Below are 13,785 nucleotides of genomic sequence, written 5' to 3'. Positions count from 1 at the left end.
GTCTGAGGTCCCTTCCACACATGCAGAATAATGCACTTTCAATCCACTTCCAATGCACTTTGCAGAAAATCTGAGCCAACTTCTCTGAGGTCCCTTCCACACATGCAGAATAATGCACTTTCAATCCACTTCCAATGCACTTTGCAAAAAATTGTGAAAGTGAAAGTGCCTTATTCTGCATGTGTGGGAGGGGCCTAAGAGTGACAGGTATCAAACAGACTCATCTTTACCTTCAAGAAAATGAACACCTGAAGTTGTCTTATACTATTGGTCCAAAAAGGACAGTCTCGTCTACTCTGACTGCTGCTAAACAGGGTCTCAGATCTTTCGCATCAGACCTACTACCTGGAACTTTTAACTGAAATCTCTGGGGATATAACATGGGAACAGTAGGGATAGTTTCTGTGAACTGGATTTCTGAACTGGATCTTATGGTAATATTAGGAATATTTTCGAAAGGATAACAAGAGCTCACTGCTCACGTGAGGGACTTTTCTAAACTTGATTGGAGAAGGATTTTACCTGTTAAGGTGATGACAATTAGAACCGTCTTCAGAATGAGGCTTCCCATCAACAAACAACCGAGGATGATTTTCCACCTGAGGAACTTCAGAGAAGAATCTGTGGAATTAAGTTTCATGGTGAAAACTCAACAGGAACTGACAGCTGAATACAAAACCAGGATACCACTAAGTTCACAAGGAAGTATGGAACAGGTCATAACAAATATTTGTCAATCTGGCTCCAGTTTTTGAAGGCCCTGGGGAACTTCTCCACAAAATACCATTTGTCAGTCTGGGGATGGAAAAAGGCATAGCTGGGGCAGAGGAAAGCAGAATATGCGACCTGATGGGATATCCCAAAGGCCTTTGCACTATCATAAGGAGAGGTGGGATCCAGCAGGTTCTCACAGGTTCCTGCGAGTAGGTTACTAATTATTTGTGTGTGCCGAGAGGGGGTTACTAATTGGTGATTTTGCCACGTGATTTTTGCCTTAGTTACGCCCCTCCTCCGCTCCTCAGCAGTAGCGCACAGAACTTGAAGCAGTCTAGCAGGAGGTGCACTGGCGTGCGTGGTAGCCTGCGCCTGTGTGCATTCATTTCCCGCCCAAGGACTGGTGCAGCGGCTGCGTCCTTGCCACAGCCCCGCCCAGGAATGCCCCCCCCCGGAATGACCGGCTACGCCCTGTCGTGCCCCACCTAGCCCCATTGGCCCTACGCCACTGTTTGAATCCCACCACCATGGGAACCTGTTACTAAAATTTTTGGATCCCACCACTGATCATAAGGGATTATGGGATGCACACTTTACATGGTACTTTACAAGATCTGAGAAAGCATGCATATCTGAGCTGTAAAGTGAAAACTTAGATGGTGGCATTGGCTTTCAGAAGGAGTCTGTAAAGTGATCTAAATCATAGCAGGTCCCACTTCAAAAATGAAAGTAGATTCAAACCGGTTTGGTAGGATTCGGGACCTTTTGAGCACGGTTTCATGGTCCCCACTGCAGCTGCTTCCTCTTTGTTACCAGAAATGCAGCAGCCACACAGGAGTCCCCACTGTTGGTGGATCAAACATGCGATCCGCTCAGGGGCTATCCTGATTGGCTGCTGCATTGTGCTGGGGTGGGAATTTTTTTAATTTTCAAACTGACAGATCCATGTCTCTGCGCGCATGTGCAGAGACGACCCTATGTGGGAGCGAAGGAACGGGCAATTAAAACAAAGCCCCATTTCCATGCTGATTTGTCCCCTCATATCCATGTGGATACGACGTTTAGCGCTACTTTGTATTGCCTTTTACTCACTGAAACATTCAAAACTGGCCCCGCATTGTCTCGTAACCATGTCGATCTCAGGCACGGGAAATTAAAAAGGGACGCGCGAGCATGCGCAGAGCAACTCTACGGGGAAACGGGCGATTAAGGGCAAGCCCCGTTTCCATGCTGCTTTGTCCCCTCATATAGACGTGGATCTTAGCTCCGCAAAATTATAAAAAAGGGCTGCACACGCTTTGCGTACAGCCCACTGCATCCTGATTGGATGAGAGGTTCCACGTCACTCGCAAGGGCGGGTAGTTCGAATCTGGATTCACGCCCCCCAACTTCCCCACTGCTCCAGATTGACCACACATTTTTTTGAAAAGGTCTACTCTCTTCCAGGTTCTGAAATAACACGTGCTGGAGGGCGCCAGAAACGGGATGAGTGCGCGTTCGGCGCTGGCGCAGTGGGGAGTTCTGCTGGAAACTTGGACGTTTGGAGTGACGAGCACGCATTTAATCATGAGTGGGGAATCGACCTGAGTGGGCAATATTGACCTCAGTAGGCTAGTCGTCTGATTCAGTATAAGACAGCTTCATGTATTGTCAGGCTATGGAACGGTGAACATGCCCACATGTTTGGCTGTGGTTTTCATCTCACTGCAAAACACCCAGAACTTAGTGTCAGCAGAAATTCCTAAAGAGGAAGTTGCCTGCAGCAATCTTCTTTGAACACAACAACTGTATTACAACTCAGAGACTGTTGCATCTGCTTGCTTGACTTTTGGGGTCCAGCAAGCACTTAGAATATGGGAAGTAGGTGAGGCTGGCTACAGATTGCTCTAACCCTCTGGGCACAAGGTATACATAGGAGATCTCAGTCTCAGCTTCTTTCTCCTGCCTTCTTTGTCACACCACAATTCTGCTCAGTTGTGCATCAGTTCTGACTCATCAGTCATGACCTCCATCCACCCATTACAGCTTTTCTATCCTCACCCATCACAGCTTCCTGTGCTTGCGTCCACTGTTGAGGTTGTAGATTTAATCATGAAGGTTCCCTTGTTTTCCCCTGCCCCTGGTATAATGGTGCGAGCAGAGTGCACCATTGCTGGAGATAATGGATTTAATCACTACACTCTTGTGGCCTCCTGTCCTCCCAACCAGGTTGTTTAGGGAGTACACTTCATGGGCCCTTGGTGTAATTGTGGGGCAATAGATTCAGGATGGACAGAAGAAGAAGAAGAAGAAGAAGAAGAAGAAGAAGAAGAAGAAGAAGAGTTTGGATTTATATCCCCCCTTTCTCTCCTGTAGGAGACTCAAAGGGGCTTACCATCTCCTTGCCCTTCCCCCCTCACAACAAACACCCTGTGAGGTGGGTGGGGCTGAGAGAGCTCCGAGAAGCTGTGACTAGTCCAAGGTCACCCAGCTGGCGTGTGTGGGAGTGGACAGGATAATCTGAATTCCCCAGATAAGCTTCCACAGCTCAGGCGGCAGAGCGGGGAATCAAACCCGGTTCCTGGCATGTGTGGGAGTTCACAGGGTAATCTGAATTCCCCAGATAAGCCTCCACAGCTCAGGCGGCAGAGCGGGGAATCAAACCCGGTTCCTCCAGATTAGATCCTACGCCACTGCTGCTCCAAGGCAATTCTTCTTCACTCAGGAGTAATTTGTAGAATTCAGTGCCAGTGGATGTATCCTCCAGCTGAGATAGATTTTTAAAAGAATTAAGCAGATCAATGGAAGACAGCTCCATCAGTGGATACTAACTAAAGGGAATGTACATGGCCAGAGGCAGTAAACCTCTGAATACCAGAGCCAGGAAGCCTCCATATGTTGACTTCCCAAGGCCAATGATGCGAAATACGATGCTGGTCTGATCCAGCAAGTCTCTTCCGATGTAACTAATAAGATTTCCTTATCTTAGTTCTGCATTGTATTTTTACCTCACATCTTTCAAGAAGCTTAAAAGTGCCTATACAGTTCTCCTCTTCTGTTTTATACTCATAACAACCCTAAGTGCATGCCGAGTTTCCATAGACTTGCTCAAAGACCCGCCGTCCCAAGCTGCTTCCTGCAATTAGAAATCCGGATCTCCCACCTCTAGTTCTGCATGCCAACAACTTCTTCACACTGATTGCCCAAACTATGCTTAGAATTATATAGGGCTGAATCTTAGTACCTTGTGTCCCAGTAGAAGGTGATGTGTCAAATGTTTCCTCTCTTCCGTTGAGGTAAAATCCATGGTGTGCCCCTTGATGTTCCATCTTCCCACTCAGACAAATACTGAGAGAACAGGGTTTGCAAGAAAGAAGATTTCCGGAGTGATTTAAAACCTCAAGCTTGTGAAATTGGAAAGGAAGTGTTTGTTAAGAATGGTATGTTTGCTAGTGTTCTTATGTAACATTGGTTCATGCAAACTATGTAAAGTTTCTGACCCCCATAATCACAAAGGTGTGTCTTGGTAGGTATCAGTGCTATCAATTGATAGACTTTGAAGTGTGTGACTTTTTTAGGATAGACAGCACCGCAAAAAGGTATGAAGATAAGACTGGAGTTGTTAAGATGATGGCTCCTCCATTGATCTGGGGATAGATGATGGCTGGATGGGAAAGAGTCCTCTCATTGGTTCCTTCTCATTCAAGATAGACATTTAAACAGGTACCAAAGAATTGGGCCCAGGGGCATAATGCCCATTGGGCAAGGTGGGCAGCTGCCCAGGGCATCACCTTGTGGGGGGCATCAAAATGCAGGGTTCATTTTTGGGTATTTTTAGTGGTTTCCATTTTTGGCCTGCAGGGGGCGCAGTTTTTAGGGCAGCGGCACCAAATTTTCAGCGTATCATCAGGAGACTGTCCTTATGCTACCCACCATGTTTGGTGATGTTTGGTTCAGGGAGACCAAAGTTATGGACTCCCAAAGGGAGGGCCCCCATTAACATTGTTTCCAATGGGAGCTAATAGGAGATGGGGGCTACAGTTTTGAGGGTCCATAACTTTGGCCCCTCCTGAACCAAACTGCACCAAACATGGGGGGTATCATCAGGGAAGTCTCCTAATGAGACCATGAAAGTTTTGAGACTGTGCCTTCAGAAATGTGCCCCCCCTCCCCCAGCCTGCAACCGCCATTGACAGCAATGCAGAACACTCAATGAAGAACAAAGATTCTTGGGCAAATTTCTGGGATGTTCCTGCAGGGGGCGCATTTTTGGACGTATCAGCACCAAGATTGGCCCTCTTGGCATAATCACAAGGGCATGTGGACTGTGTCTCTTTGTATACAGTGCAGAGCTAGGGCCCCAAGCACTATATTCAACAAGTGGAAAAAGATCTCCCCCCCACACACTATTGGAAAGAGGGAACCATGCCACCTACTTACCTGGAATGAAGGATCTGTTCTGACATAGAGTAATACCAGTTAGATGATTCTAACCACAGTACATCACAACTAGGATACACTGCCCCAAACCCCCACAACAGCCAGTAAGTTCTGGACTGTTGTGTGGCTTCTCTGTGGTCACCAGAATGTTAACTGCAGGGTATTGGGGAGGTTTGTTAGTAAGGAGAAATCTTTACTTGGCACAGAATGTTTGAAAAATGCACTATGGGATTTGGATGGTGTAAGGGTGGGATTTAATCAAATATGGCCAGTGTTTGGCATGGATGCTGGCTGCCTGATACATCCCGCGAGTTAATGATAGCAGGACTTCTATTTTCCCCGCATCAACACTAATATTACACAACACCAGATCGGTGATCCCACAGACCTGCCCTCCTCTATGAGATGTTGCTGGGAGAGGAAATTGATCTGGCTTACGAAACAGAAATAAGGCTGGAGAAACACAATATTGTATGTCTGTCCCAATTAAAAACCCCTGGTTATACTGTCTATACACACATCCATATATATTGGAACCTAAACATATCTGTATTCCTGCTTTTCCAGAGTTGTTTGCGGGGGGGGGGGGGGGGGGGGGGGCTATTTTTCAGCTCCAAGTATTCCCTATGGGAAATTTTGTTGTCGGAAAGAGACTGGTCTTTAGCCTCTTTCATTTTGTATGTGACAATAAGGGCTCCACATGTCATTGAGAAGAGGACTCAACAAATCATGCAATTAACATTGACTTACATTTTGTCTGCTGCTCCCAGAACTGAATAAGAACATAAGAACAAGCCAGCTGGATCAGACCAGAGTCCATCTAGTCCAGCTCTCTGCTACTCGCAGTGGCCCACCAGGTGCCTTTGGGAGCTCACATGCAGGATCAAGATTGGTAGCCAGAGATCGACTTCTCCTCCATAAATCTGTCCAAGCCCCTTTTAAAGCTATCCAGGTTAGTGGCCCTCACCACCTCCTGTGGCAGCATATTCCAAACACCAATCGCACGTTGCGTGAAGAAGTGTTTCCTTTTATTAGTCCTAATTCTTCCCCCCAGCATTTTCAATGAATGCCCCCTGGTTCTAGTATTGTGAGAAAGAGAGAAACATTTCTCTCTGTCAACATTTGCTACCCCATGATCTCTATGTAGAGTTAAACCTAGTTCTAGTTCTTGTGAAAAAAGAGAATGTGTCCATGCCCATCATTCTCTACTCTAAGAGCAAAGGATCATAAACCAGCAGAGTGGTAATATGGTGTCATGGAGGGAGAATGAGAGGGTGCTTCAATGCCAACTGCTGGCTTCAGGAGGAGTGGCACTCTGTCAGGATGGCATTGTTGGGAGGGGGAAGATGTCCAGATTTGATTTCGCTTCTGTAACGGCATCGCTATCCATCGGCTCTGACCTTGGATAATATGCAAGCTCCCCACGCTCACGTGGGAAGCAAAGAGTCAGGTCAGTAGTGCTGTTTCTTTTGGAACCGGGATGTACCCGGTTTAATTTCTCAGTGGGGATTCGACCTATGTACTATTTTTTTTAGAAGAAGAAGAAGAGTTTGGATTTATATCCCCCCTTTCTCTCCTGCAGGAGACTCAAAGGGGCTTACAATCTCCTTGCCCTTCCCCCCTCACAACAAACACCCTGTGAGGTAGGTGGGGCTGAGAGAGCTCCAAGAAGCTGTGACTAGCCCAAGGTCACCCAGCTGGCGTGTGTGGGAGTGCACAGGCTAATCTGAATTCCCCAGATAAGCCTCCACAGCTCAGGCGGCAGAGCTGGGAATCAAACCCGGTTCCTCCATATTAGATACATGAGCTCTTAACCTCCTACGCCACTGCTGCTCCTGTTTGATTCAGATATTAAACATGAATCTTGCACTGAAGCTTAATTCCCAGTTATGTGGGGCCCCAATTCAAATTAGGACTGTGGGTTTTGGGGGGAAAGGGCATAAGATTCCCCCCCCCCCCATTTTTCTGACTTGAAGCCGCCAGCAGCCTTTAGTACAGACAAGTTTTCTCAATAGAGCTGATAGTGGCTCCCTGGGTCATTCCATGACAGGAAAAGGGAAGCAGGCGGAAGATTTAATCTCCTTCCATGCTGTGGTCCTGAGGTCGTGATGCAAATCTACCCGCCCTTTCTCACTTGCCTGGGAATTAAATACAAATCGTGAAACTCCCCCAGAGCAAGTCTGCTTTGCCCACCCTTCATTCTTTCACATTTCCCTGAAATCTCCACTAGGGGGCAGTCTCTGATATACAGTCACTCCTTCACAAGGCAGAAGCCTGAGTGGTAAGTTCAGTCCGGCCTCCCTCTTCTCCCTGCTGTCATCCAGTTTCAGTTCCTCCGAAGTGATTCCATGTCCAGTCAATGATGACTTTGCAAAGGAAAGTGGTTGCTTGTGTCACCCCTGTGTAAGAATGGGATGACCCAGAAAGGGGCGGAGTCTGAAAAGAAGCAGAAGGCTGCGGAACTCAGGAGGTTGGAAGAAGCAAGGCTACCAGGCTGTGACCTTGATTGATTTTATTAAGCCCTTAACACCTTGTTTAAGGGTTTTTGTGTGTGTATGTAAATGGTGAGAGTTTTCTGGGAACCTTCATCGTCTTGAAGCCCGTTCACCAAGCCTCTGAAGTCTTCGAAACCAACCACCAGCAAAGAAGAATTGGACATTGGCATTATCAGAAGGCTGTAAATATAAGGAAAATGCAAACTTAACAGGGCTGTAAAGTGTAAATGTTAAATGTTTTAAAAGTGTTATTTGTTAAAGAGAAGTAAAAAACTGTTTTGTTTAAATTTAGTTCTTTGCAACTCCTTCCAAGTACTGCCCCACAGAACCCACAGAAAGAGGTTACACTTGTCCTACTAAACTGTCACCACGGTGATTGTCCCTCCAGGTTTGTCTGCCTTTGGGATACGCAAGATATTTACCGTGCATTGATTCACTGGACTCTTGCGAGGTGGACTCTGGGAGTGAGTTGGATGACTTCCTGGAAAAAGACAGGACGATGCCGGGAATTGGTCTGGTTTTCTTCTGCTAATTCCTGAGGTTTGTTTTTTCTATGAGGTTCCTGTTGTGCTTTGGGGGGGGGGGGGGCTGGAGGATGTTCTGGAGCTGTAACTCCCCCTTTCTGGTATTTCCTTTCTTTGCCTCCTGTGGCATAGCAATGGGGCTAGCTCTACATTTAGGTATACTAAATTCCACAATGAAGCTAGGAGGAGATACATTTGGATTAATTTCCCAACGAGTAAGTTTGATGCAACACATTTTTGTGTGAATCCCTGTTTTTGGAGTAATATGTATAGAGTTCTTATATTGCTTAAGTGTAATTTCTGAATAGATGTGAAATGCATAATTTTTGAATTTAGGATCTCCTTGATCAATAAGCTGAATTGGCTATCTGAGGAAGGGGAGGTGTTCCCCGAAAGCGTGGAGTTCTACCGCAGATCACGTTCATGTCTATGCCAATCTCCATACTGATGGAATTTATCTGGATGGAAATACGTATTTTTGATGAGTTTGGTTAGAGTCATACCAACTGAAATGAGTCTCTAACTCCATTACTTGTTCTATCAATGTGCCCATGTTGTGAGGACATTTTTGCTGATTTGGGAGAATTGACTACCATTTATGAACTAAAGCAGCAGTGGCGTAGGAGGTTAAGAGCTCGTGTATCTAATCTGAGCTGTGGAGGCTTATCTGGGGAATTCAGATTAGCCTGTACACTCCCACACACGCCAGCTGGGTGACCTTGGGCTAGTCACAGCTTCCCGGAGCTCTCTCAGCCCCACCTACCTCACAGGGGGTTTGTTGTGAGGGGGGAAGGGCAAGGAGATTGTAAGCCCCTTTGAGTCTCCTGCAGGAGAGAAAAGGGGGATATAAATTCAAACTCTTCTTCTTCTTCTTCTAAAAACAACTAATCTCCTAATTGAGGACACTGGTAGAGCAATTGGAGATTGCCAACAGCATTGAAAAGATCTCCAAGAGATTCCAGGAGATTCTGGGAGAATTGGCTAGAACCTTTTTGTGCCGTATAACTATTACATTTGCTTATTTTTTCTCTAACAAGTTTAAGTAGTATATTTATACTAGCTAGCTTATTAGAGATATTTTAAGAAGATATACTGTAAGAGAAGTGTTAGCTGGTTGAGAGTTTGTTGGTATGAATGTGGTGTGTGGATGAATGGTTTATTTGTTGTAACATTGACTCTTTCACACTATTAATTTTTTTTTTTGCACTTTATTGAGATTTGCTAAGCGGGGTGGAATATTTATTTCTGTTCGGGAAATTACTGCAAACACCCTATTTGCCACTGTTGGAAAGAGAGTGCAGACCTAGATGAGCCTTTAGTCTGATCAACTTGGCTGTTTTTATAGTCATATACCATTTCTGTTAGTACCAGCATTGGGTAGTGACGTTGGGTATATTCAAAGAGATACTTATTTAGCAGAGATGTGGAAACCAGCCTCCAGGGGAAAAAGAAGATAGCCAGAGATATGTTGAATTGCTTTTATATAAAAATAGTTTACTATCTTAAAAGGAAAGATTACATGGAGTAAAAACAAGTAAATGCAGTACTGCTCTGTTACATATTTATGGTTAGTAATCATACACTTAAGACTACATCTTGTCCTATCTAGCTATGACCATGTGGTCTGTCTTTCTATATGCTGTCACATGGCGTCTGCTTCTTCTCTCCACTCAAACAAAGCAAACAGGTTAACTTTATAACTTCTGGTCTATGTACTGACTAGCTCGTACACACTGACTGACCAATAGCTAATCAATAAGCTAGGCCACAAAACAGTGATTTCAGCAGCTTGTTTACTACAGGGTTTACCTTTTAGTAACTGAATTGTGACAGCTTGCAAATACCAACAAGTGATTGGGGGAGGAGGACTCTGATCTGGAGAACTAAGTTTGATTCCCCACTTCTCCACATGAAGTCTGCTGGGTTACTCTGGGCTAGTTGCAGTTCTCTCAGGACACTCTCCGCCCCACCGACCTTACAAGGTGTCTGTTGTCGGGAGAGGAAGGGAAAGGAGCTTGTAAGCTACTTTGAGACTCCTCAAAGGCTGAGAAAAGTGGCAACACTTCTTAAGATAATGATATCGGAATTTCAAAAATCGCTTTTTGTGAGCTGTAAAATGACCATCCAAATGACATGATAAAGAATAAATAGTGTGTTTCTAGCTGTCGTGAGCTGTAAGCCCATGTAATAAGATTTCCGGGGCTGAATCATGATGAGAAATGCAAAGTAGAAATATTTTAATAAACAAATGCAGACACTGTGCACCTGTCTAAAAAATGGTGAGTACCAAAATATTGAAAACATCAGTTAACCTAGACTACTTTCATAACCCAGTGAAATAAGAGTACCTCATTTCCACAACATGTTCCATTTCAGGGGCTTGCAAATGTGTAATTGGACAATGCAGCAGATTTCTGAATGGCTTTACTCTTATTTAAAAGCAACCAGGAGAGGGCGAAAGAGGAAGGTTGGATTTCACCCTTTCCTGTTTACCATTCTTTTCAAATTTGGAGCCAAATCTGACATGGCAACATACGCAAGGCAGGAGGAGAGAAAAAAACAAACCCTGCCTTGCCTATACACCATTTTCCTGAGCCAAAACAGTGCAGGAAAGGGCATTTGTCCTGTCCAGGGTGTGTGTGTGTGTGGGGGGGGGACATCTGAAAGAAACTTGTGGGACACATTCACTCACGTTTACTTCCTTCTCTCTTCCCTGTTCTCTGACCAAGTTCCCCCCTGAAATTTAGTGCTCCCACCACTTATTTATCAACCTTCTCAAACCCCTCTGCCCCAGAGGTGGGATCCAACCAGTTCTCACCACTTCTCTAGAAGTGGTTACTCATTTTTTCTGAGTGCCGAGAAGGGGTTACTAAAGCAACCTCCCTGCCCAATAGGGACTGGAGGTGCGCGTGTGTGGTGGCGCCACTGTTTGAATCCCACCACCATCGGAACCTGTTCGTAAAATTTTTGGATCCCACCACTGCCTCTCCACCCTCCATGTCAGTCTTCTACCCTTTCTTTTCCCCCTTTTGTTTCTTCCAGAAATCCCCTCTTACCTTCCTTTTCCCCCTCACCTCTTGTGTGTCAGTCTCCCCCTTTCTTACTCCCAAAGCCCTTATCAGACAATATCCCCCCTTTCCCCACAATCTGCCCCTCTCTTTCAGCAGCAGTGGGGTAGGAGGTTAAGAGCTCGTGTATCTAATCTGGAGGAACCGGGTTTGATTCCCAGCTCTGCCGCCTGAGCTGTGGAGGCTTATCTGGGGAATTCAGATTAGCCTGTGCACTCCCACACACGCCAGCTGGGTGACCTTGGGCTAGTCACAGCTTTTCGGAGCTCTCAGCCCCACCCACCTCACAGGGTGTCTGTTGTGAGGGGGGAAGGGCAAGGAGATTGTCAGCCCCTTTGAGTCTCCTGCAGGAGAGAAAGGGGGGATATAAATCCAAACTCTTCCTCTTCTTCTTCCTCTTCTTCTTCTTCCTCTTCTTCTTCCTCCTCTTCTTCCTCTTCTTCCTCTTCTTCCTCTTCCTCTTTTTCTTCTTCTTCTTCTTCTTCTTCTTCTTCTTCTTCCCTCCTCCCCTTGATGTGTCTTAAGAATTTCCATCAGTTATGTTCTTCAAAGTCCTGGCCTAATGAAGAACTGAAGAGATGAGAGGTAGGGTGAAATAAATAATTATTTATTGTGGCTGCAGCACCAAATTTGGTTGAGGCAGAAGCAGAGAATATGAAAAGGTTTCCAGGTTTTATGCTATTTACAGACTAATACAATCAGCATCACTAAAGCATCATCAGTGAGGTCAAATAGACCCTCCCCTTTACATACCAACACATGTGGAGTCCCCTTCAAAATATTAGATCCATGATCAAAAGATGCAACTAGGTGCCTCTGCTGTGCTGGGATTTTACATGGAAATGGGGCCCTGGTCAGGCCAAATAACACAATGAGGCCCGATGCTGATCTGTCTATTCTGGAGTTTGGGGGGGATGTTTTAGCAAAACATATATATGTTTCTCATTCTTCACTTGCTTATCAAGCCATGTTGGCATTGTTATACTATGGGAGGAATGCACTGGGCACCAGGGTAGATCACTGCGCGCCAAGGTAGATCCAGAGTGTAGATCACGCAGGAGGGTCTTGAGTATGAATTCTAACACCTGTTCTCCTGATATCTATAACAACAGCTTTTTTATGTTAACTGGACTGGTTTTTTAAAAACTTTTTGACAACAGGGGTCCAAGATATGCTAGCTGAATGAAAAGGAGAACTTTAAACTATGCATTTTTTTAAAAAAAAAATCCTAACAGTTACTCCAACAGAACTAAAGTTTACACTTTATGAGTGGCTGGCATATTTAGCTGTAAGCAATGCACTTACAGCTAGTAGCTAGCATTTCAACAAACAGAAAGAACATTTTACATTTTGCACACATAGCAAAACACTAAAATGTTTACAGGCGAGGGGGGTTTATTCTGAGAAAGGGCCTTTCCCCACTTGCCTTAAGCCCCGCGCTACTTGAGGAGAGTAGCATGGGGTCCCCCGGCACTCCCCATGAGAGGGCCAGCGACAGCGCAGCCGCCCCGACGCTGCCGCTGTCGCGCCCCCTCAGCGCGCGGCATCCCTGGCGCTCTTGCAAAGGGCGCCTTTTGATGACCCCGTGGGACGCCCGGGCGCGTGGCATAGGGGGGATAGGGGAGAGTGGGGAAACGCCCCAAAGCGGGACCCCCAGAGGGGTTTATTCTGAGAATAGCTGAAACCCATATTCTTAAAAGAATAAAACAGTGCATCTGCCGTTGTCATTTTCTTCTCAAAAGATGACACCACACTCTCTATTTCTCCCCCTCCAGTCTCTCCTCTCTTCTCTCTCTTTCCCTCAGATAATCCCTTTTTCTCTTTTTCTGCCTCACCCTCAGAAATCCCCCTCCTTTCTTTTTCTCTTCCCCTCTCTCAAACAATCCCCTCTCTCTGTCTTTCTCTTCCCACCAGACAATCTCCCTCCCCCTCTTTTTCCCTCTTGCGGGAACTGTGGTGGCTGTGGGGGATCCCCAAGAGCAGTTGTGGGATTGTCCCCAGGAGTTGCCACAGCTGTGGCTTGCTTGTTGGGAGCTGCAACAGCTGCATCAGGAGATGCTGAACTGACTGCAGGGCCCCTGGAATCCACCCTGGCTGCAGCTGAGCCCTGGGAGATATCACTCTGACTGCAGGGCCCTGGGCCCTGACAAATGCTGCGTGAGTGCAGATAATGTTTTGTTTTGGGGGATTGAAATCCTTCTAATGAATTTTTGAAACTTTTAAGATTTTCCTGCAATATCTTGGGGGTGCCACAAGTTTAGAGAAAAACTAAAACAATTTGGGCCATTGTTTTAGATCTCTGCAGGTCTGCCCACACTTATGAAGTTGATATTTAGGTTAGAATCAGGGTGCAACTGCTCCTTACTTTGATGGGGGCGGGTATAGTGTTGAAATATACAACCTCAAATGTGTGGTTTTGCAACTGTGTGTTAACCGCATCTAATTTTTGGGGTGGTTTCCGGTTCGTTCCACCCTTCCCTTCCTGTTAACTACTTAGCTAAAAGCTGAGGCTCTCCCTGAGTAATAATGAAACTTTCTAAATAAATGTATTATTCTCTTGAATTG

The 13,785-nt window shown here is 45.7% G+C and overlaps 1 protein-coding gene across 1 annotated transcript in view; it reads right to left on the bottom strand.

The window, feature by feature from the left end:
- The window catches only part of LOC125425289 (vespryn-21-like), an 11,555-nt gene extending 7,526 nt beyond the window's left edge, over positions 1-4,029 (bottom strand). The window contains exons 1-2 of the mRNA XM_048482891.1: positions 3,938-4,029; positions 523-621 (exon numbers count right to left, since the gene is read on the bottom strand). Coding sequence (XP_048338848.1) covers positions 523-621; positions 3,938-4,022 — 184 coding nt within the window. The 5' untranslated portion in view covers positions 4,023-4,029. The remainder of the gene's footprint in view (positions 1-522; positions 622-3,937) is intronic.
- Between the last annotated feature and the right edge of the window lie 9,756 nt (positions 4,030-13,785).

The sequence above is a fragment of the Sphaerodactylus townsendi genome, unplaced genomic scaffold (assembly GCF_021028975.2).
Source record: "Sphaerodactylus townsendi isolate TG3544 unplaced genomic scaffold, MPM_Stown_v2.3 scaffold_25, whole genome shotgun sequence".
NCBI classification, from domain to species: domain Eukaryota; kingdom Metazoa; phylum Chordata; class Lepidosauria; order Squamata; family Sphaerodactylidae; genus Sphaerodactylus; species Sphaerodactylus townsendi.
The sequence above is the reverse complement of the archived record's forward strand: the minus strand, read 5'-3'. Positions and strand labels throughout refer to the sequence as shown.